Here is a 24467-nt window from a genome sequence, read left to right as displayed (position 1 = left end):
TAATTTTCTTAGATTTTCTTAGATTAGAGGTTGCCACTCTTAACCACTTCAACTTGCTGATGCTCAAGCTAAACGGGGATGGCCTTGGGTAGCACTGCAAGGCCACCAAGGAAGACTGGGGTCAGTATGTCGAGGTAGCCAATGGCAAATCACCTCTGTTCATTTCTGACCTTGAAAACTCTTGGAGGTCGCCGCATATCAGCGGCAACTTGGTAGCTCTTTCTACCAAAGGGGCAGGGCTTTATTCTCCTAACCAGTTGGCAACCTGAGCTCAGAGTGGCAAGACGTTTCCAGGGTAGCCCCTTCCCCAAGTGGGTTCCCTTCAGAAGGAGGAGGACTGTGCCCTTAGGGCCTTTGGGTGGCATTTCGTAATTTCCCAATCTAAAATCTGAGTACAAGTGGAGACACGGAGGCACTCCTCGTGGACAATGGTCCTGCCACCACCTCAAACCAGATCTTCGGAGAGCGAGAGAGATCCTGGACTTCCGCTGACTCCACACAGAGCATCTCTGCCTCCCTCCCTGCCTGCCTCTTCCGCCGCCCGAGCCGTGCTTTCTTTTCATTTCCACCGGCTCGGCCCAAGCCATGAATGGGGGGATTACCACGGCTTATGTCACATTCTAGGCTAAGTCACATCCCCTTTTCAGGCAGTGTGTTTCCGGCACTCTTATCTCATGGTTGCGGAGTGTGCATTAGGCACAATGGCCTTTTAATGCAAAATGGGCAGTGCGTTTTCCAGCCACCGTGTACGCTGCCGGGAGCCTGGATTTTGGGAGAGGACATGCTCACGCAAACTGTGCCTTTTTTCACACGAAACGACAATCACGCGTACTGATTGTGCGGAATCCTGCCAGAGTGGTAACGCCTGCAAAGGGCGACAGTGATCAGCACTGAGGTTTGTGTCTCTGTGGATCTCTGAACATGGAAGAAGAGGAAAGATTTCAAGCCGCTGGGTGGGGGGAAGCCGATGGCCTAGCGCAGATAAAACTGGGCTGCCTGGGCAGGGGTCTGATGCAGGAGGAGGCCTCTAATTCAAAACCGGACTCTTATTTTTCATCCCCAGTCCCACCTCATGCAGCAACTGGGACTGGATACAGGAGAATGCCCTGAATCTGTTGCCATCCATTCCTGAGGTCTCCTGAGGCACTTCTACTGCCAGCTGGGTCAAAATCAGGCCTCTGTGACAAATACGGGAGTCAGACTTCAGGTGGGGCCTGGAGGTTCCCTGGAATTAAAACTGATCTCCAGATGGAAAGATTGGTCCTCCAAGGGAAAGTACCCCACTCTCAACCCTGCTGGAGAATTTCATACCAGGACTGCTGACAGGGGTGGATTGGGTGTGTGGAAAGGACCGGCACGTCACAGCCCACCCCAGTAGGAGGCTTTCATGTCAAGTGAGAAGCAGAGGCTGTTTGCCACCTCCTTCCTCTGACAGAGCCTTCCTTGAAGGTCTCCCATCCACATACTAACTGCGGCTGACCCTGCTTGCCTTCTGAGATCTGATGTGGGGCTTGGTCCCTCCCGAGGGGAAGATTAGAAGGGTAAAATCCTAAGGGTGGTTGTCATTCTGGGAACCTGGGCAAGATACTCCTGTAAATCCCATATCCCTTTTCCTGAGGGGAAAGAGAAAAAATGATGCCTTCTAGCCCATGTGGCGTAGTGCAGGGGTAGTCAACCTGTGGTTCGCCAGATGTCCATGGACTACAATTCCCATGAGCCCCTGCCAGCGTAGTCCATGGACATCTGGAGGACCACAGGTTGACTATCCCTGGTGCAGTGAATAAGAGCAGCAGCCTCTGATCTGGAGAGCCCGGTTTGATTCCCCTCTCCTCCTCCACATGCAGCCAGTGGGGTGATCTTGGGGTTCAGCCCCAGTTCTCTTAGAACTGTTCGGACAGAGCTCTCTCTCTCTCAGCTCTTATGGCTCTCTCAGCTCCACCTACCTCATGGGGTGCCTGTTGTGGGGAGAGGAAGGGAAAGGTGTTTGTAAGCCGCTTTGGCACTTCTTCAAGGAGTGAAAAGTGGGGTATAAAACCCCAGCTCTCCTCCTCCTTAAGCCCTTCCTCTCCAGGATTAGCTCTTTGCTTTGGACAGAGGTGTTTTGGGAAAGGAGGAGATGGGCACTAAAGAGCCATCAGTGGTCGCCATTGCACCCACGGCTGCCACAGGGGGATCACTGACTGACACAGTCTTGAGCTCATCGTAGGGAAGCTAAACAACGAGGATTGGGAAATACCCGTAGTGCACAAAGAGAAAATCGATCGTTTGTCTTTTCCCCGTCGCCAGCAAATCTTGCCGTTCGCCATCATCCCATATTTGGCCGGCAAAGGGAGACCGGGGGCTGTGTTTTGTTCGGGGTGCCTGTCTGGATCCGTACAGATCTGTTTGGGATCTACCTTGGAGAGGAAAGGAGATCAGCATCCTGCCTTCGCTCCCTAGCAGTGAATGTGCTTCCACAACCCCCGGCAAGCTTGGCCAGAGCCCTCCAAGCAGAGGATCCAGCCCCGGAATTCTTTGGTTTGCTTCTCCTCGCTCTCTCTCTCTCCTCCGGTGCCCATCCCTGCTGTGCGATGAATAATGAATGGGGGATGTCTGGCGGCTCCTCTGTGGGGGGAACCTCGGCTCCTGCCGGCTGAACACGGCTTCCCACTTAGCGTGCTCCGCCTTGGTTTGCAGGGCTGCTTCCCCGGGCCCATCCTCCCCGAGCTGCTGCCATTCACGGCACGGTTGCTCGGCCGCATCCAGCTGCCGAGCCTGACTTTTCGGAGAGTTCCTGTTCCCCGGGGACAGCTTTAGAGACGGAGTTCAGCACAGCAGCTGGCCAGGTCCCCAGGGACACATCCCTCCGCTTGGGCAGTCAAGCGTGGCGTGTCTGGTTATGTTTTTTTCCCTGCCAGCCTGAGCCACAAAGCTATGAGTCAGTGCTGGGGCTTTGTTGAATGATTACGAAGATTCCTTGGGTGCTTTGAAAGTGGAGGAGCCGAATGCTGGCTGGGGGCCTCCAGCTGTGGCAGGGCTCCGTGGGCCAGGGAATTGCTCCTGCAATTCTGGTGAACATCTGGGGCGATCTGAGGGACACTGAAGATTGCCAGCAGAATTTCACGTGTCATTTATTCCCGGCCTAAGACACGGCTTGCATCACTGTTTAGGTAATAAAGCAGGCAATCTGAGCAAAAGCAGCAAAATGAGACATTGCCCCTGGACAGCACAGGGTTTTCGCCATAGCTGAGGGACTTCCTGACAGTGCAGGGAAAGATGCCTTCATAAACTGACCCCATAGGAAAAACAGACGAGCACAAAATGGACCAAGGAGGACTGGGCGTGCTTCTAGAGGCGTGAAATGCGGAGAGCAACCAAAGTTCAGGTCAAAATGGGGAAAGGAGGGAGGGAAACATTAGCTGGTTCCAACCCATGGGATCTAGGGCTACCCAATGGGGTGCCTGTGGAGGCCTTGGCATTTGCCGATGCCTTTTCTGGCATTTCCCCAGAGAAGCTAATTCTACCACAGAGGTTTTGCCCACAAACCAGAGTGTCGCCCTCTTCTTGTCTATATCACTTCCAGGTGACACAGACATGTTGAATTTATTTCCAGTTTCCACTCCTGGTACATCCCTCACCCCCATCCCCTGTCGGCTGGTCCGACCCTGGCAACCCTAGTACTCCTGTGCACAAGCCGTTTCCAAACTGGTGCTCCCAGCAGACAGAACTGTGATGCCTCCTGAGTTCGTCGGAAACACCTCCTGCTCCTACAAAGTGAAAGAAAGCCAGGACTGACTTTAGGAGGAAGGCAAACTTATAAGAGAGCACCGCAGTAGGGTTCATTGTCCTAAGAAGTGATTTCCCGAGTCAGGCCATGAAAATGCCTGCAAGCTGGTAAGTCTATAAGGCATCAGATCCAGAAGAAATTTCTTAAACCATCACTGACCTCTAAGGCCCATTGCAAGCTAAAAGGCAAATGAAAACTACAGCCAGCTCAAAGATTTCCATTAGCAATAAGCCTAACCAAACAGTAAAAGCCAAGAAACAGATGCTGTTCACAGCAGTATCAGCCCGGGGCACTGGAAAGCACTCTGCAACAGATCTGCCTGGGCCTGAAATCCAGAGGTGATTGAAAGGGCTGCTGAGAATCAGCTACTGGCTTTCTTGGAGGAAACTTTGGCGCTTGACTCTTTCCGGTCGGGCTTCTGTCCTGGCCACGGGGTGGAGACAGCACTCGACGCCCTGACGGATGATCTCTGGTATCAGCTGAACTTGGTGCTGCTCGTGCTTTTAAACCTGTTGGCTGCATTTGACGTGGTCAACCACAAGTTGTTAGCCTACCACCTAACCGGAACTGGGATTCATGGGACAGCCCTTAAATGGCTGGTCTCTTTTCTCCAGAAAACACAGAGGGTTGCAGTGGGGGAGAACTGGTCGCGCCCTTACCAATTCCTTTGTGGAGTATCCCAGGGTGCAATTCTCTCCTCCACATTGTTTAACATCTTTATGCACCCTCTGGCCCAGCTGATCCGGAGTGATGGGCCAGGTTGCCACCAATATGCAGAGGACACCCAGCTCTTCCTCCTGATGGATGGTCAGCTTGACTCCCACCCCAGAAACGTTAGCTGGACATTTGGAAGCAGTGATGGTTTGGCTCAAGCAGAGTTGCCTGAAACTCAACCTTTCCAAGATGGAGGTCCTGTGGCTGGGTTGTAAAGGGTCAGATCAGGAAGTGGGTGGAGTGCAACTAAAGATCTTGCCTTTGGTCAAGAATCTGGGGGTGATCCTTGACGCCTCCCTGTCAATGGAGGAGCAGGTAACTAGAGTAGCCCACCTGCACAAAGTGAGGCTATTAGCATCCTATCTGGCCCTGGAACACATATCCACAGTGATCCTTGTGATGGTCACCTCCAGGTTGGACTTCTGCAACTTGCCGCATATGGGCTTGTCCTGGAACATGACTTGGAAGTTACAGCTGGTACAGAATGCAGCTGCTAGCATCCTTACAAGGACATCTTGAAGGGCCCATATTCACCCGGTGCTGAGACAGCTGCATTGGTTGCCAGTTGTGTTCCGGATCATGTTCAAGGTTCTTCTGAATACGGCTGGGTTTAACATCAGATCTGAGTCTGAAACTGTCCCGTTTATCCAATGTAGAGAGATGAAGGGCATTGCAGACATGGGAGGATGAGCAAATGGATGAGTCCCAGATTATAGGGGTGATGTTGTCAGGCCCTGTCATAGAATAGTATTGCCTAAGTGTTTGTGGGGACAAAATTAGTGTCTAGTTGTGGTTCCCTTAGATCACTGTTGGCCATGAGAAGCTGACTTAGGTTAGGGGCTGCCTCTAATTACATTTCATTTAGTATTTCCTGCAGTTTGTGGGACTTGCTCTGTTCTCCATTGGGCCTTTAGCAGTTCAAGGAGGACAACTCCGCCTCTTACCCAGTTCCACAAGCCTGGTCTAGATTGGGTCCCCAGTGCAGCTTTTCAGGATCAAATTGCCATCTAGCGATCCACCATCATTTGTAATCTGTCCCCCAGGATCACTGTGTACAAGCCTATCTGTCGCATGAAAAAAAGAAGCAAAAATGCCTATACAGGTTTAAAGAAATATTAACCACAAGCTACGTTGTCTTTGGTTCAGTCTGCAATGTTTTTCAGGTGTGCAATATCTTTGCACACTAACCAATGCAAGAGCAGAGAGAGCAGAGAGCGGATTGGGCCATTAGCCAAAGAGGAAGCAGAGGTACAAAAGTATCAGTTCCACATCCTCCAGGAAAAAGTCATTGGTAATTCAAACTCTGTTGAACACAGCAAGAACTCCAAATAAAGAGAGTATCAGGCTGCAGCTATAATTATATTTGGATGAGGACCGGATGGAAATTTTTGGCCCAATATGCACAGGTGTTTTTCCTCACATTCACCGTGCATATCCTTGAAGTTTTCTTTGACCATTTATGCACTGGAGGTTTTATGCTGGGCTGCAGGCTGGAGTTTTAGTTGTGGCAGGTTGCCCCACCTCTTCCTGCACCCACATGGGGGATCATTTGGCCTGGTGCACCTCATCCACCCCCATTCTGTGCTCCTGACAGGGGGGGTGGGGCAGTGAAGGTCCCAGTGCATAAACGGTCTTTGTCATTTTGCATTGATTCCCCTCTCTTCAGCATGCAGTTCACTTTCTGGTTGCTGTTTCCCCAGTTTTTCTGAGAGTGCTTTTGTACCGATTTCTCCCTTGTCTTGCTTCCAAACGGAAGGTAATTTGTAAGCATACATATTCCCTTGGCTTCCCTTCCATCCTTCTTCCACCCCTCAAAGGTCACTCCACCTCTCACATCAAGATCATTTCACCCACTCTGCACCTTCAGCTGCCCTTCCCCCAATTCATTGTTGTAGAAGCTCAATCCCCCCCCCCATTTTAAAATGTTTTTTTGACAAGCAGTATGAGTCTAACAATATGAGACTATCGATAGTCTTGGGCTATTGCATTTTTAAAAATTTAAATGGCTGGGGAAAGTTTACAAAGAGCTGCTGGCATTGATTTGAAAGGGGGATTAGAAAGAAGGCAAATGGCAATATCCCCAGTACAAAAAAAAATTCTATGTTTCATGCAAACAAAATCAACTTGGGGGGGGCTTGTCAGTGCAGAATGAAATTGACATGAGAATAATAGAATCATAGAATTGAAAGGGACCTCCAGGGTCATCTAGATGTAGAGAGAGAGAGAGTGATTTGGATGGGAAGCCGAAATCTTTGATTCCCCCCCCCCCACCTTTAATGCTTTAGTGAATAAAGTTTGGGAGGGAGGAATCACTTGGGCAGTCTCTGAAAACCTAATATTAAAATGTTCAGTGATTCACATGGACCTTCTGCGAACTGCCATACTTAATAATCACTAGGAATTGATTGATTTGGAGAGCAGAATGCAATCAGCACGGGAGAGGCTTATAAAGACTGCCAAGATCACACGGCCATTGTGTCGGATCAAATTAGAAAATGACAAAGAAAAAGAAAAAACCACACAAATTTGCAAGGAAAGGCAGAAAGTTAGTGTTACTATGCAGCTGGGCTAGGGCATCAGTGCATTTACCCTTCCTTCCCTCCCCCCCCCCAATTTAGTGGTGCAAGATATACAAAGCTCTCCAGAGCTTTAGCTGTTGGCCTTCTCTCCAATACAAATTCCAGCCTTGTGCAAATCATGGCTGAGATGCAGCTGACTTTGCACAGGTGCATGCATGCGCACATGCACGTGCGTGCACACACACACACATGTTGCCAGTGATGACAGTTTGGAATATCCGTGGGTTCTAACATGCGTTCTGTACCCTCAACATGTTTCTCCATTATATGAGATTGTGTGACTCTTTCCCATTTTTCACAGTAGAGAACCTCCAGTGCGTCTACATTGTCAGTTTCCATATTGCCTGGTACCTTTCTGTTCCCTTTCATTCAGTGAATGAACACAAATCTTGATGCGCAAAACTTGAACCACGAGGATTTTAAGGAAAAGTGCTTGTTGGGCACTGCTGCACAGCTTGATCGGGGAATTGTGTAAATCTTTGTTGTTGTTAGGAGCAAAGTCGTGTCTGACCCATTGCGACCCCTTGGACAATGATCCTCCAGGCCTTCCTGTCCTCTACCATTCCCCGGAGTCCATTTCAGTTTGCACCGACTGCTTCAGTGACTCCATCCAGCCACCTCATTCTCGTGTCCCCTTCTTCTTTTGCCCTCGATCGCTCCCAGCATTAGGCTTTTCTCCAGGGAGTCCTTCCTTCTCATGAGGTGGCCAAAGTATTTGAATTTAATCTTCAGGATCTGGCCTTCTAAGGAGCAGTCCGGGCTGATCTCCTCTAGGACTGACCGGTTTGTTCACCTTGCAGTCCAAGGGACTCGCAAGAGTCTTCTCTAGCACCAGAGTTCAAAAGCCTCAATTCTTTGACGCTCGGCCTTCCTTATGGTCCAACTTTCACAGCCATACATTGCAATTGGGAAATCTTAAAAAATCCAATATTTGGGGGGAGGGGACGGGGACAAAACCCACATCACAAGTGAAGTTCCACCCTGATTCTGAAAAGTTTTAAAATTGTAGCTGCAGAGTAAATGCACCAGAGGGAAAAGACTGGTGCGTAAGATGGGCACGGAATCCAAAACTGAGATTAAAGGCTTACCGCTCTGCAAATCTGCAGTAAGATGCGAATGTGTAATGGGCCAAAGTATCACCGACAAACCTCGGAAAGGGAGGCTGTCATCTGCTAGGCTCCCATTTTCCTGTGGCACTTGAATTAGATATGCTACCTTCCGTGCAGCTAGGATGTTCCGGGCCCACTGAGATGTAGAAGGTGACTTTGAAATAGCCCGCATCCAGCCTCTCTCTCCGTTCTGGTTTCAGGAACCAAAAACATCCATCGCTCGTAATAGCAAAGAGAGTTGCTGGGCAGCACACAGGGCTGCTGCTGAACATCCGCGTTTAGGATTTGGGAGGTGCTGTGGCTCAGTGGAAGAGCACCTGCATGACCTGCAGAAGGGCCCAGGTCCAACCCTCAGCATCTCCAGCTGTTTTTTTAAAGCATAAAATAGGAAGTGATGAGAAAGACTCTAAGACCCTGGAGAGCTGCTGTCAGTCTGAGTAGGCATGGACTGAGGGTCTGGTTCATAATGGCAGCTTCGTGGCCTCACTTTATGAAAGGATCCAAATGAAACCTGTGATTCCCTCATCTGTTGCTAATGTTAACTGATTTGGCAGAATTAGTGAATGGTTTCATGTAATTCTGCCCCAGATTAGAGCTGAAATGTATGTATTTCTTACATTTTGTGGCCCTTCACTCTGCCTCCCCTGCAAAAAAAAATCTCTCCTAAATTAAGCCACTTCATAATGAGGATCCATTCACAGCATAAGAAGACAGGAACCCTCATCCACAAAAGCTTCTGCAGCAATAACGTTTTGCCTCTTCCATGCAAGTGTTTAGCTCAGCCCCGGTTCTCGGGCTGCTGCAGTTCTTCCTAAGCAGACACACAATGTCAGCCTGAAATCAGTCCCCTTCAGCCTTCTTCCACAGTGTTCTCCGGTGTCTTCAAAATCTACCGGTCTTTCTGGAAAGATAGTCATCACAATTTGGGTGGCCAACCTCCAGGAGGTAATCACGAAAATAAGTTGGCCACACGGTATGGGTAGCAAAACATGAAGATCCTGACCGTTTACGCACTGGGAACTTCACCGCCCCAGCTCCTGTGCAGGAGCACAAATCGGGGGCGGGTGAGACACACCAGGCCAAATGTTCCCCCACATGGGTGCAGGAAGAGGAGGGGCAACCTGCCACGACTAAAACTCCAGCCTGCAGCCCAGCATGAAACCTCCAGTGCATAAACAGACCCTAAGAGGCAAATGTATAATGAAAGTTTGAAGGGACCATGTGCCTGTTGGCAGCTCTAGACGAGACATAATTGGAATTCTGAGGAAGATTTATGATCTGAAAGTAGTGTTACCGGAAACTGTTCAATTCTCGATAAGAGAGTTCTCGATAAGGAAACCTTGAAATAGGGAAAGCTTTGTTGAAGCTCTCACTACCACAAAATAGACTTGGAACTTTCGTTAGATGGTTGCCTCTCGCTGTCTTCATGCTTAGCAGCCTCCAGGTGGTGGCTGGAGATCTCCGGGGATCACAACTGATCCCCCAGCAACAGAGATCCATTCATCTGGAGGAAATGGCTGCTGTGAAAGGAAGACTCCACGGCATTGTATCCCACTGCATTCTCTCCCCCCCCTCCCCGAACCCCAACCTCCTCAGGCACCATTCCCCAAATCTCAAGGTATTTCCATACCTGGAGTTGGCAACCCTAAGCGCAGTAGGTCTGAACACCATGTCATCAGGAAGGTGTGCATTTCCAAAGCTCATCCCCCCCCCCCCACAGCCCCATTTTCTTTCCATAAGCCCTTGCACTCCCCCCACTGCCTTTATTTCCAGGATCGCTCTGCTGGAAGACTACAGCAATCTAACTACTGTATTTTTTAAAAGGCAAACAGTCAGTTGGGGGTAGGGGTGGGGGGATGGCAGCCATAAGGGGACACAGAGGATACCCATGTCCCACCCCACCCGTGTGGGCCCTCTGCTGCTGCGGCGAATACGGAGGCATGTAACAAGCGCCTTATGGAGAACTGCTGCAGATGGAGACAGCCTCTGCTAGAGTTGGAGGTACTGTAAGACTCCTGCTCGCTTTTTCAGCCACAGACTTGACAGGGTTGCTTCTCCGGCATCTTCCCTCTGTGCAGCATATCCTGTCCGTCAAAGAGCCCAAGCTCTGCTCTTGCTTCACCCTGCCTGTCCCCACTTTGGCCTTTGGCCACGAAAAGCCCCGTCCTGGTACTTTGGCTCCCCTGGGGCTGTTTGTTGCTTTCTCGGCCTTTTCCAGAGGTTTCTTTCGGTCATCTTGTGCCGCTGACTTGGCATTCGTTCCTAATCCTCAGACGCCTTTGCCTGTCCCTTTCTGTGGAAAGGGCCTGACCCTGCGAAGATCCAGCCTGGTCTTCACTCAGTGTCTGTTGTGCATCTCCTTGATACGCCTGCCATCTCCGCCTGGGTGTTTCAAAGAGCAGGGAGTGGGGAGCCTCTGCCCAGAGAGACATGCTGTCATTCTGATGGTGCTGAGCAGAACGGATTGATGATATGAGTCCTGGAGGGATAGCTTTACCCCTGACCTGGATAGCTCAGGCTAACCCATTTGCATCAGATTGTGACTGCTAAGCAGGGTCAGCCCTGGTTAGATTTGGGATGGGAGACCACCAAGGAATATTGGGTCTCCAGGCAGAGGCAGGAAAAGGCAAACCACCTCTGAATGTCTCTCGCCTTGAAGACCCCACAGGGTCACCATATGTTGGCTGTGACATAACAGCACTTTCAAGCACCACCAATGTAATTTTATGGCATTCACTGCTACAGGATGTGGTGAGAGCCAGTGGCTTAGGCTAGGTCTCTCATAGGCCATGACAGCAAAACAGAACTTCCAGCTTTAGAGGCACTCTACCTTTGAATGTGAGATTCTGGGGGGGGGGACACAGAAGAAGACCACTTGTTGGCTTCTTGTTTGGATGGGAAACAGGGCAGCAGACTTTGGTTCTGATCCAGCAGACCTATTCGGTTCTGCAGGAAGTTCATGGGCCACAGGGGGCAAAGGGGTCTCTGTGGTTCCTAAAGCCCAGCAGTGTTTGGTCAACAGACAGGGCTCATCTCTCAGAATCTGAAAAACACGATGGAAAAAGGTTTCATACTGTGATAATGAAACAGCCCAGTTGTTGTGCAGGTGATGGAATTCCGAACATGCTGGGGAGGGGGAGCACTGACCCACCATTAAAAATCGCTTTTTGTTCAAACCAGTCATGCTCCTGTTCTAAAGACAAAAACCTGCTCTTCAAACGGAATGTGCTTCCGTGGCACAAATTTTAGAAGCATTTTAAATAACATTCTACTCTGGGTTGAATTTCTGCTCTACGTGAGGCAGACTACTTCCTGGAACCATGCAGGGATGCTCTCCCATGCAGGGATACTCTTCCTGGACCCATGCAGCGATGCTCTCCTCCAGGTGGGGGCTGGAGTTCACACAGAATTACAACTTCAACTCCAGTCTACGGAGATCAGTTTGCCCAATCTCATCAGGTCTTGGAAGCTAAGCGGGGCCGGCCTCCAAAAATGTGAGAGCCATTGTGGTGTAGTGGTTAAGAGCGGCAGCCTCTAATCTGGAGAACGGGGTTTGATTCCCCACTCCTCCATTGCATGAAGCGTGGAGGGCGACCTTGGGATAGTCACAGTTCTCTCAGAGCTCTCTCAGGCCTATCTGCCTTACAGGGTGTCTGTTGTGGGGAGAGGAAGGGAAGGCGGTTGTAAATTGCTTTGAGACTCCTTCAGGTTGTAAGAAGGGGAGTATGAAAACACCAGTTCTTCTCCTTCTCCTTCTCCTTCTCCTTCTCCTTCTCCTTCTCCTTCTCCTTCTCCTTCTCCTTCTCCTTCTCCTTCTCCTTCTCCTTCTCCTTGGATGGGAGACCTTCACTGGGAACATGACAGGGATAGTCAAACTGCGGCCCTCCAGATGTCCATGGACTACAATTCCCAGAAGCCCCTGACAGCGAATGCTTCTGGGAATTGTAGTCCATGGACATCTGGAGGGCCGCAGTTTGACTACCCCTGGATCATGACATGGAAGCAGGCAATGACACGCCACCTCTGAGGTGTCCTCTCCAGGCTCTGTCTTCAAATACTAGGAACTTCCCATCCCAGGCCACCCCCCTCCCCTTCCCCACCAAGGGCTAGGGAGAAGAGCAGTAGCACCTTTAAGACCAACAAAGATTTATTCAAGGTGTGAGCAATCCTAGCTCCATGGCACTCCGAGGACAGTCTCTGCCTCTCCTCCTCTCCACAAGGGCCCAGCCAAGCAGCCGAAAGCGCCTCCCCGCCCTCCCTGGCTCTCGCCTGTGTTTCCGTGGAAGGATTAATGCTCCGCCGCTTTGTCCTCCGGATACATTTTAACCTCTCTCTTGTCGGCCCCGGAGGATTAGCCAGTGACAAAAGGGGCGACATTTTAAAAAGGGCAGGGGGATGATCGTAATCTGCCGTAATGGCTATGCAAATGCTTCAGGTTAATTCATTTCGGAGAAAAGATTAATACCGGGATGACAAAATCTCTCCAATCGATGCGCACCAAGAGTCTGGGGGCAATTTGCCTTTTCACCCTCATTAACGCTGCTGCTCGGCAAAACGGGAGCTCAAAGCATATTAGGAAAGGAGTGGGCTGCAGAAAAGGATCTGGAGAGCAGGCCTCAGTATGGGGGATCGTGTCCTGGGTTATGGGAGGGGGGAGCAGGCCCCTCTGGCCAGCAGAGGATGGAAGGGGGAGTGCAGGCTGGCCAGGTGGGGAAACCCCTGGAGATTCGGGGCTGGCACCCGCTGAGGAGGACGGGAATCTCAGCGGGGTACAGTGCAATAGATTCCTCCCTCTATAGCAGCCCTTTTCTCCTGGGGAACTGATCTCTGCAGACTGGAGATGAACTATAATTCCAGGGCATCCCCCAGCCACACAACCTCATATCAGTACAGGCCCCAGCTGGTATAGGAAGACCTCATTGACCGTTTGAGGTTTCAGGCTGCAGGCCTGGCAGGTCATGGCAGGTTGCCCCACCTCTTCCTGCACCCACACTGGGGAGCATTTGGTCCAGTGCGCCTCATCTGTCCCTGATTTATGCTCCTGCACGGGATCTGGGGCAGTGAAGTTCCCAGTGCAGAAACGGTCATTGCGTGCAAAGCTGAGGAAGGACTCCTGTAGTCTGAAACGGCACGGCCTGCCTGTCAGACTTTCTCTTTGTTTTTTTGCCACATTAGTTGCCCAAGTGACTTTTCCCGTGCGAATATTGTTCATGTATACTTGGCGATATTATATAAGAAGATTAAATCGCTCTCTCCTGTGAGACTGGGATATTCTTGTTTGTGCCTGGCCATGGTTTCTCTTTGTTTGGTCACACCTGGAGGTTGGCAGCTGTAAAACATATAAGGCTATCATATCCAGTCTAAGTACTGGGTCACGTCACTTGGCTTTGTCTCCTCAGGTTATTTGTCTCCTCAGGTCAAGAATTTCTTAAGTTTCACACAAAAATCTGGCTCCTAAGGTGTGGCTTCGGCAGAAAGCTTTGTTTGCCCTGTGTTTTTTGACTCTCAAGAAATCGTGAATTCTGTCCTTTCTCTGCAAGGGAATTTGTAGTAATCTAATAACAGCCAAAGTCCTTGAGGTGCTCAGAGACATTTATTTTCAGGTTTCCTTCACACAGTTGTTATCCCAGGCATGATTAGGTTCCCCTATCCCGAAGACTACTTTCCTCTCCCTTTAGGTCTTACTTTTCTCCAGGAGGTGTCTGGGGCTGGTGCTCCTCTCCCCCTCTTTCCCCTCCTTCTCTTTTCGACTTTCTCGACTTCTCCATCTCTTGCACGCTCTCCTGAGCTCCTCTCCTCCTCTCTTTGGACTCACAAAGCACACACCCCTGCGTCACTCTAATGGGGTTGTTCGCCTGGTGGGCCAGTGCCCAGAGAAGGATACGAGCCCTGCCACTCCATCCCCTCTCCTAGGACAGAGGCCTTGCCTTGAGCCTCTCCTCCCAAAGTGGGCCCACCAGTCCAGCAAGCCCAGCAACTGCACCACATGTGTAGCCAATCACTGGGATCCAATAAGGGGGCTGTGGAAAATCTGAGCAGGGAACTCTCCTGACTCAAAATGGATGCACTTTGTCTGGATAAGAGATGCCAGCCTTCAGGTGGGACCTGGGGACCCCCCGGAATTATGGCTGATCTCCAGACTTTGGATGGTGGACCCGAGGACAATGTACCCCACTGAGGTCTCTATCCTCCCCAGGCTCCCTTGTTGGGTAGAAGTGGGATTTATATGGGTTTTCGCCACATCTTCTTGTTTCTATTGTGCCTTTTTATGTCTGTGGTTTTAAGGGAATTTTATTGGGATGTTTATGCAGACGTTTTGTAACCTGCCACGAGCCGTTTAGGAGTGGAGGGCAAGGAATCTAAATAATAATAATAATAATAATAATAATAATAATAATAATAATAATAATAATAATAATCTGTGTATGGCTGCGAAAGTTGGACCATAAGGAAGGCCGAGCGTCAAAGAATTGAGGCTTTTGAACTCTGGTGCTGGAGAAGACTCTTGCGAGTCCCTTGGACTGCAAGGCGAACAAACCAGTCAGTCCTAGAGGAGATCAGCCCTGACTGCTCCTTAGAAGGCCAGATCCTGAAGATGAAGCTCAAATACTTTGGCCACCTCCTGAGAAGGAAGGACTCCCTGGAGAAGAGCCTAATGCTGGGAGCGACTGAGGGCAAAAGAAGAAGGAGACGACAGAGAATGAGGTGGCTGGATGGAGTCACTGAAGCAGTCGGTGCAAGCTTAAATGGACTCCGGGGAATGGTAGAGGACAGGAAGGCCTGGAGGATCATTGTCCATGGGGTCACGATGGGTCGGACACGACTTCGCACCTAACAACAACAAGAACAACAACAGCAGTAATATAAATCTCCAGGGGTGTCCCACTGCCCTGCAACCCTACCTCCCATTCCCCAGCTGGTGATCAGGGAGGACCTGTCAGCCCTAGCCTGCCCCTGTTCTGGACACCTGCTCTCAGCCAGTGGAAGATTATTTGAAACGATAATGCTCTGACTGGAAGAAGTTGGCTGGTGGGAAAGACTGTCAAGTCTCTTCCTTGGAGATCTTGGACACATGAAGCTGTCTGATGCTTACTGGGACCCTGGGGCCTTCATGAGCCAGGCTGTCACTCTGCAGGGTCTCAATCAAAGGGGTTTCTCATCCCCCACTCTCCGGCCCTTTCAACTGGACATGCCGGGGATTGAACCGGATGCGATGATGGACACATGCCAACTCGTCTTTGAGTGACTGATGGCTCCACCAGTGAGCCTGGGGGAGGGGTGATGACTTGTGGTTTTGAGGATTAAGGGGGAAAAATAGATTTGAAGAGTTTAGAATAAAGGAGAGTTTTTAGATAAGGGAAAAGAAGATTTTGTTGTTGTTGTTGTTATAATTCTGTCGCAATTTTAGTGTAAGTAATCACATTATTATCTTGGACCAAGCATTAAATTGGTAACTGTATATGTCTATCATCGAGAAACTTGGAGATTTCATTGATATATTTCTTTATCTCTTTATATTTCTTTTTTTTTAAATTCTTAATGGAAACAAGAAGAAAACTCCAGCGGGGGTCACCATAAGTCAGCAGCAACAGCAAAAAATTTGGAAATCTGGTGCTCCTACCCCCTCCCTAGCATTTCAGTCCATTCCCCCCCCCCCCCATCCCATTCTCTGCCTCCACCCCCAGAGCTCTCTCATTCGAATGGCCTTTCAGAGGCCTGGCCTCTCGCCCTGCCGTGAACCCACTGGCTCCCAGATTGGCATTATGGGATGCGCTGAATGCCGGCAAGAGTGCACTTAAGTCAATCGATAGGGCCTCGTCACGCTTATTAACGCGCAATTTCAGTCCGCCTTCAATAATGCATACCCGACGAAGTGCACAGAAATCTAACGCTCCCCTAAAGTCGTAAGTTGTGCAGGCTTTTCCGGAAGCCTGGTCTTTTTAAACAACGGGAAATCTTAAATCTTTCCTTGAAGCATGGCTGCCAATGGAGAATAGGGTCTGATTTAATTTCCTTGAAAGCTGGCTGCATCTCCCGGTTTCCGAAACCTTTTTCGGAGCCTTTGCTGTGGAGCAGTAGCGTTAGCAACCTCCAAGTGGGGTCAGGAGGTCTCCTGGCATTACAACTCAGTTTGCCTGGAGACAACGACAGTGTTGGAAGGCCCATTCTTCTTCAGTAATCTCAGGGCTCTCTCAGCCTCACCTCCCTCACAGGGTGTGTGTTGTGGGGAGAGGAAAGGGAAGGCGACTATAAGCCGCTTTGAGCCTCCTTCAGGTAGAGAAAAGTGGCATATAAGAACCAACTCTTCTTCTTCTTCTTCTTCTTCTTCTTCTTCTTCTTCTTCTTCTTCTTCTTCTTCTTCTTCTTCTTCCATGGACTACAGTTCCCATGAGCCCCTGCCAGCCTGCTGGAGAGCCACATTTTCACCACTCTAATGAGTCTGCAATCCCTCCTGCTTTCCTGTCAGTGGGGAATTGGGTAAGGTGACCAGATTTTAACATTGGTAAAGCGGGGCACCATTGACTGGGGGGGGGGGGTTCTTGATTTAAAATTTGGTCTATATGGAGCAACAAAAAGTTTCATAGAATGCATAAAACGCAAAAAATAGTATTGTAATATATATTTTTTTAAAATTTCAACATAAATACAATTTGCCAGGTGCCCCCAGATGCCTCTCCAAAAGTGGGTCAATCTGGTCACCTTAGAATTGGAGGGGGGGTGCCCCTGTGTACTTGCTCATCCAACTCACTGATGGGAACACGGAGCAGGGCTAGAGCCAGCCACCTTCTCTGTCGAATACCAATTTTGTCAGAGACAGATCATTTTGTTAGGATTCTTTGAATACATGCCCCCCCCAAGCCCGCTTGCCTGCCCCTGACCCACTGCTTCCGGCCCACCTTCCCCTTGGGGAGGTCAAAAGTCAAAAGTCCAGCTGTGTCCCCTTTCCTTCTAAACCCGCTTTAGGGAGGAAAGTAGGTTAGCCTGACATGAATGATTTGCGCCTAATAAAACCAGGCTGGCTGCACGTAATCTCTCCGTTTCCTTTTAAGTGCTAACCCATTACGGTGGCAGCCCAGCCCCATTAGAATCGATGGGATTCTAATGCAATTGACTCCAAGTGGAAAAGGATGGCCCTTAATTATGTTTGCGATTTCACTGATGCATTCCAAGGTGCAGAAGTCGGAACTATGATTTCTTAGGTTTCCTGCTGTTTCCTTCCCTTTTCTTTGGTAAGGGTGTTGGAGGGGGTGGGGGACACATGCAGCATATTTGTTTTTTTCTCAGGGATGCGGGGGAACCTGCCCCCTCTCCAAATAATGAATCCTTCCATCTACTTCCTGTCCTCTTCCCTTTTGGCCTTTCCATCATTCAAGCGGCTCCCCGTGCAACTTCGTTCGCAGACCTGCCCTATGATTCTCTCATGCCAAGGTGCTTTATGGCCCAGCTGGGGCTGTGGGTCGCCAACGTGAAGTTTAATTCCGTGAACGTGCCTGGCCCAAGTCCTCCTTTCATCTCCAAAACAACTTGGCGACTGGGCAACGGGCCTGGATACAGAAAACAGAAAAGACTTTGAAAGGAACTTGTTGCTTCCTGCACCTCTGTGCTCGGAAAAGCCTAAACAGAACCTAAACAGTTCCACGGGGCCTGCAAAAGGGAACTCCTCCGCCAGGCATTTGGTTGAGGTCGACCCAAACCATCGCTTCCAATTGGCCCCCGAGCCCCCCCCGCTCCACTACGACTGGACACTAATCGGCCTTACCCACTGGGTCCCAGTAAGAGTTGAGCTGAGGCTCTTGCAAATTCCATTTTCTAATGTTATTGTTATGATCATGTTATTACTGTTATTACCTGTTACCATGAGCCTCTTGTGGCGCAGAGTGGTGAGGCAGCTGACATGCAGACTGAAGCTCTGCCCATGAGGCTGGGAGTTCGATCCCAGCAGCCGGCTCAAGGTCGACTCAGCCTTCCATCCTTCTGAAGTTGGTAAAATGAGTACCCAGCTTGCTGGGGGGTAAACGGTAATGACTGCGGAAGGCACTGGCAAACCACCCCGTATTGAGTCTGCCATGAAAATGCCAGAGGACGTCACTCCAAGGGTCAGACATGACCAGGTGCTTGCACAGGGGATACCCTTACCTTTACCTTACCTGTTACCATATGTTACCTGTATCTTTTCCTGTTTCCTGTAAACCACCCTGAGCCCTCGGGGAGGGCAGCATATAAACAAACAAACAAACAAACAAACAAACAAACAAATAAATGACCTTGGAGGGCACATGCCTCACTTCCCAGGGGTAGCCGTGACCTAGATGGAGGAAAGAGATGTAGGGCGTTTGCTTAGCACCTGCCTTATTTGTAATCTTGCAAGTAGAACGCAGGGGGGGGGGGGTCCTGCACCAGATCCCCAGCTTCTCCGGCCAACTCATAGCCGTCTCTGTCTGCTGCCCTCTGGCTCCTCCCCCCCCAGCCGTTTTGCTCCACTTTAGCTTCCTGACTACAGCGCTGCTTTCTCACAAGGGCTTCCTCTTTCAATCCGGATTCCCTGTCTTTGTCCGTCCGTCCCCACTTTGAACTGATGCTTCTGTGATCTGTGGTGTGGTGTTTGTGTTGCTGTGATGCCTCTGAGACCTGTGCGGCTGTGTTAAGTGCCATTCAGTCTCTTCTGACTTGTGATGACCCTATGAATTAATGACCTGCAGAACATCCTATTGTTAATAGCCTTGCTCAGGTCTTGCAAACAGAGGGCCGTGGCTTCCATTCATTGCGTCAATCTGCCCCAAGTCGGGTCTTCCTCTTTTCTAGCTGCCTTTTCCTAGTATGATTGTCTTTTCCAGCTACTTTCTTCTTCTCATAATGTGTCCAAAGGACAGTGGCTTCGTCATTTTAGCTTCTAGGGCAGTGGTTCTCAACCTGGGGGTCAGGACCCCTTTGGGGGTCGAACAGCCCTTTCACAGGGGTCACGGCAGGGCAAACCGCTTGGCTGGGGGTGCCATCCTCACAACAGCCTTGCAGGGTAGATCGAGATAGAGCGTTCATCTGTTTGGAGCAGTGGAAAAGAGTTTGATCGGCATGGTGGGACAAGAGGCAGAACTGAACTGAGAAATCCTGGTATAAATTGTAAGCCGCTTTGAGACTCTTTCAGGCAGTGAAAAGTGGGGTATAAAAATCAACTCTTTTTAAACAACAGGGCCTTCTCTGTGGTGGCCACAGTCCCAAAGCTTTGACACTCCTTCTGCCACAGAGGCTGCTAAACCTGCCAACTTTTACAAGGCAGGCAAATGAATTCATTTTAAACATTTCTTCCCTTTTTCAGTTATTCGCCCTTCTGTGATATCTGCTCTATCTACACACATTTACCTTGTTGTTGATGAGGCTATTTTTAAAACGATCTTTGCTCCTGTGTTTTCTCTGACTCATCTTTTAGCTGCTTGCTGCTTTTGTAGTTGTGTCTTTTTTTTTTTTTAAGTCCTGTCACGTTATGCAATGGGTGTCTGTTTTATTGTCTTAATGGATTGAGCGTACGCTCCTCAAACATCCTACGCTGAGAGATCTCAAGCGTCGCGAAAATTAAAAAGGGCATTGCCACGACATGATTGTCACTCAGGCAGGAGAGGAGTTCTAAAGCCAGGTTGGGCATAGTCACTCAAAAGGGAGCCATCGGCTGCCTCTGTTTAGCAACCAGGACCCCCTTGGAGGTCTACCTTCCAAGTGCTAGCTGGGGTTGACCCTGCTTAGTTTCTGAGATCTGGCAAGCCCCTCCTCTACCATCAGCCAGCTGGGTGTCCTTGAACTCATCACATCCCTAATAGTGCTGTTCTCACAGAGCAATCCTGTCAGAACTCTCTCAGCCCCACCTACCTCACAGTGTGGGGAGAGGGAAGGGAAGGCGATTGTAAGCCAATTTGAGACTCCTTCAGGTAGAGCAAAGGAGCATATAAGAACCAACTCTTCTTCTTCAGTGATATCAGGGCTCCCTCAGCCTCACCTCCCTCACAGGGTGTCTGTTGTGGGGAGAGGAAAGGGAAGGTGAATATAAGCTGCTTTGAGACTCCTTTAGGTAGAGAAAAGTGGCATATAAGAACCAGCTCTTCTTCTTCAGTAATATCAGGGCTCTCTCAGCCTCACCTTCCTCACAGGGTGTCTCTAGTGGGGAGAGGGAAAGGAAGGCGATTGTAAGCCGCTTTGAGACTCCTTCGGGTAGAGAAAAGCGGCATATAAGAACCAACTCCTCTTCTTCTTCAACTCCTCTTCTTCCTATAAGGAGCTCTCTTGACAAGTCATGATGTTCGGCGGAGTGAGAAAGGTTAGGTCTTCTGTCCTTGTGGGATAGACAGCTGATGAATGTTTTGAGAATAAAAGGAACCTATGTCATTCAGGGAGTGTCATCATGTAGGGTTGCCAACCCTGTGCTGGAAAACTGGAGATTTGGGGGTGGCGTCTGGGGAGGGATCTTAGCAGGGGATAATGCCACACAGTCCACCCTGCAAATCAGCTGTTTTCTCCAGGGGAACTGACCTTTGAGCTGTAATTCCAGGAGATCTTCAGGTCTCACATGTGGCATTTAGGGATGTCGACCTAATTTGGGCTGGCAAATTCCTGGAGATTTGTAGGCGGGGCCTGGGAAAGGCCATATTTTGTGTAGGAAACTCAGTGGGCATTGTTTCCTTCCAAACTGCCTTTTCCTCCAGGGCTACTGATCTCCATTGTCTGGAGATGAGCAATAACTCCAGGAGATCTCCAGTTTGCTCGGGAAAATCCAAGATACGATGGAGCCATGCATATGTGATTCAAGGCATGCTTGGGCGTTGGGCAGCCACCGTGTCGAATCCAGCAGGCCAAATATGATGTGCATCATCTCCTCCCCTTTCATACCCAAGGGCATCAACACTGTCAGTCATCCAATTAGGAGGATCAAAATCCCAGGTTTTGCAAGAAAATGTCAGCATGTAAACTTTGCCAGAGGATTGCTTTGGCTGTGATTTATCCAGCCACCCATTCACTTCCAGCAAAGACACGGTTTTACACGGGTTTGACTGAGATACCTCTTCTGAGTTCAGCCTGTTCAGCGCTGCAGATTTCTGCTACTATTGAGTAGAGCAGGGATTCCCAACAAAGGGTCTACAGACCCCCAGGGGTCCGTGGGAGCTCCAGAGGGGGTCTGTGGCCTTTCCCCTCCTGCTTAAAGAGACTCTGCCACAAGTGAGGGAACTGCCACTTCCATTGCTCACCTCCCTCTTCTGAAGCCTGAAAAATTATCTACAGTTCTCTTTTTCCTCAAAGGGGTGTGTCCTCAAGGACAGAAGTTGTCCTTTGATTTTAATAGCAAATCTTTCCCTCTTTACCCCACCAGGACTGGGAGTCTCAGCCAAGAAGACCTGGGTCCAGAGCATCTTGTCTGGGGGCTGCGGAGAGATGATCTCCAAGAGAAAGGTATGCTGAGCGAACGGCTGTCAGCCAATAGCAGAATGTGAAAGAGTGGAACTACACAGCACATGTAGTTCCACTGCATGTAGTTCCACTACAGGTGACCTTGGGCTCGCCACGGCACTGATAAAACTGTTCTGACTGGGCAGTGATATCAGGGCTCTCTCAGTCTCACCCACCCCACAGGGTGTCTGTTGTGGGGAGAGGAATGGGAAGGCGACTGTAAGCCGCTTTGAGCCTCCTTCGGGTAGAGAAAAGTGGCATATAAGAACCAACACTTCTTCTTCGGTAATCTCAGGGCTCTCTCAGCCTCACCTCCCTCACAGGGTGTCTGTTGTGGGGAGAGGAAAGGGAAGGCGACTGTAAGCCACTTTGAGCCTCCTTCGGGTAGAGAAAAGTGGCATATAAGAACCAACTCTTCTTCACATGTAGCTCTGTGTAGGGTTGCCAGCTCCGGGTTGGGAAAGACTTGGAGACTTTGGGGTTGGAGCAGGGAGTGGGTGAGATTTGGGGTGGGGAGAGACCTCAGTGGAGTGAATGCTACGGAGTCCACGCTCCAAAGTGGCCGTTTACTCCAGGGGAACCAATCTCTTTTGTCTGGAGATGACCTATAACTCCTGGCTGCAGCATTCTGTACCAAATGTAGCTGCCAGATAGTCTTCAAGGGCAGCCCCATGGACAGTGCATTGCAGTAATCTAATCCAGATGTCACCAGGGTCATGGGCCCCAGCAGCAAGATCTCTCCTGCCCAGGAAGAACCACAGCTGGCTCAGCAGCTGAAGCTGATGAAAGGTGCCACTGGCTACCACTGCCACCTGTTTATCCAGCAGCAGTGTTGTTCCTTTTATGTCTGGATGCCCTGATGGAAAAGCAGGTAACTATGTAGATCATGGCATTTCCCCTTTCCAGAACAATGGAGGAAACCTCGCAAAGATTTATCCCAGTCTAGCAGTCTCGAGCCTCTTGTGGCGCAGAGTGGTAAGGCAGCTGACATGCAGTCTGAAAGCTCTGCCCATGAGGCTGGGAGTTCGATCCCAGCAGCCGGCTCAAGGTCGACTCAGCCTCTCATCCTTCCGAGGTGAGTAAAATGAGTACCCAGCTTGCCGGGGGGTAAACGGTCATGACTGGGGAAGGCACTGGCAAACCACCCCGTATTGAGTCTGCCATGAAAACGCTAGAGGGCGTCACCCCAAGGGTCAGAAATGACCCGGTGCTTGCATAGGGAATACCTTTACCTTTATCTTTAGCAGTTTAAAAATGTACCCTTTGCATTCATGCATTCAGACCAGGCTGGATTCTGGAGATTTTTGGTGTGTGTGTGTGGGGGGGGGGGGGAATCACTTGGGCATGAAATTCAGATCACTGTGGTTAGGCAGGTAGTAGTGAGTCCCTGCATTGTGCAGAGGGTTGGACTAGATGACCCTGGCGGTCCCTTCCAGCTCTATGATTCTATGATTCAACATGCTCAGAAAACAGTTTCCTGTATCAAGATAAAAAGCTAAAACACAAACACATCAGTGATCCCTCACGGCTGCTCCAGATGTCCAGCACAGAAAGCTGTTGGAAGAAGGCATAAAAAGCACAACGGTCCTGACACAGGACGATTGCAGAGACACCGAGGAGACACACATGCCGCCTTGCCGTAAAGGTTGATTCACACATGCATGTGCAAGACCCCCTCCCCTCGCACCCTTGACTCATCAGCTGCTTCCACACAGCAATGCTTCCCTTTGTAGCTCTCCTTGGCACTGCAGAAGGCAACCCTTTACGGTGCCCATCTATCTTTCTGACACTGGGCATATTCCTCTCATCCCTGGAGACGTTCCCCTGTGCCGATAGTTAAGCGGGGCTGATTAAGATCTGGATTCTTCCACAAGGCAGGCTTTCCTCTTTTATCTCCACACCTTTTCTTTCTTCTTTCTGTTTTTTCTTTTCTTTTTTTTCTTTTTGGCAAAGGTCTGGCTCTAAAAGATAAGGGAGCACAAGCCCCTGACATTTCATTTTTACAAATAACAGAGGCGAGATGCTGTGGAGTCACCGGTAAGAAGAGGGCACGGGCCTCAAGTGCGCCCCCTGGAGGCCACAGTGCTGCCGCAAAAGGCTTGAAGGCTGAATATTTATTTATTTACGAGGCTTTTCTTCTACAGGATTCTAGGCAGGCCCAGTTTGGCGAAGAGGACCAGACTCCTGGTCCAATTGAGCAGAACATCCATTTAACTTCGAGACTCCTTCATGTAGAGAAAAGCAGCATATAAGAACCAACTCTTCTTCTTCTTCAGTAATATCAGGGCTCTCTCAGCCTCACTTCCCTCACAGGGTGTCTGTTGTGGGGAGAGGAAAGGGAAGGCGATTAGAATCCTCTTTGAGGCTCCTTCATGTAGAGAAAAGCAGCATATAAGAACCAACTCTTCTTCTTCTTCAGTAATCTCAAGCCTCTCTCAGCCTCACCTCCCTCACAGGGTGTCTGTTGTGGGGAGAGGAAAGGGAAGGTGAATGTAAGCCGCTTTGAGACTCCTTCGGGCAGAGAAAAGCAGCATATAAGAACCAACTCTTCTTCTTCAGTAATCTCAGGGCTCTCTCAGCCTCACCCACCTCACAGGGTGTCTGTTGTGGGGAGAGGAAAGGGAAGGCGAATGTAAGCCGCTTTGAGACTCCTTCGGGCAGAGAAAAGCAGCATATAAGAACCAACTCTTCTTCTTCAGTAATCTCAGGGCTCTCTCAGCCTCACCCACCTCACAGGGTGTCTGTTGTGGGGAGAGGAAAGGGAAGGTGAATGTAAGCCGCTTTGAGACTCCTTCGGGCAGAGAAAAGCAGCATATAAGAACCAACTCTTCTTCTTCAGTAATCTCAGGGCTCTCTCAGCCTCACCCACCT

General features: G+C 49.9%; 1 protein-coding gene across 1 annotated transcript in view; it reads left to right on the top strand.

Moving 5' to 3' along the window:
- GABBR1 (gamma-aminobutyric acid type B receptor subunit 1) overlaps window positions 1–24467 on the top strand; it is a 154253-nt gene that overhangs the window by 20252 nt on the left and 109534 nt on the right. Inside the window, exon 2 of the mRNA XM_077324812.1 lies at window positions 21520–21599. Within this exon, the coding sequence (XP_077180927.1) occupies window positions 21582–21599 (18 nt within the window). The 5' untranslated portion in view covers window positions 21520–21581. The remainder of the gene's footprint in view (window positions 1–21519; window positions 21600–24467) is intronic.

This window comes from Paroedura picta, chromosome 3, assembly GCF_049243985.1.
Source record: "Paroedura picta isolate Pp20150507F chromosome 3, Ppicta_v3.0, whole genome shotgun sequence".
NCBI classification, from domain to species: Eukaryota; Metazoa; Chordata; class Lepidosauria; order Squamata; family Gekkonidae; genus Paroedura; species Paroedura picta.
The sequence above is the reverse complement of the archived record's forward strand: the minus strand, read 5'-3'. Positions and strand labels throughout refer to the sequence as shown.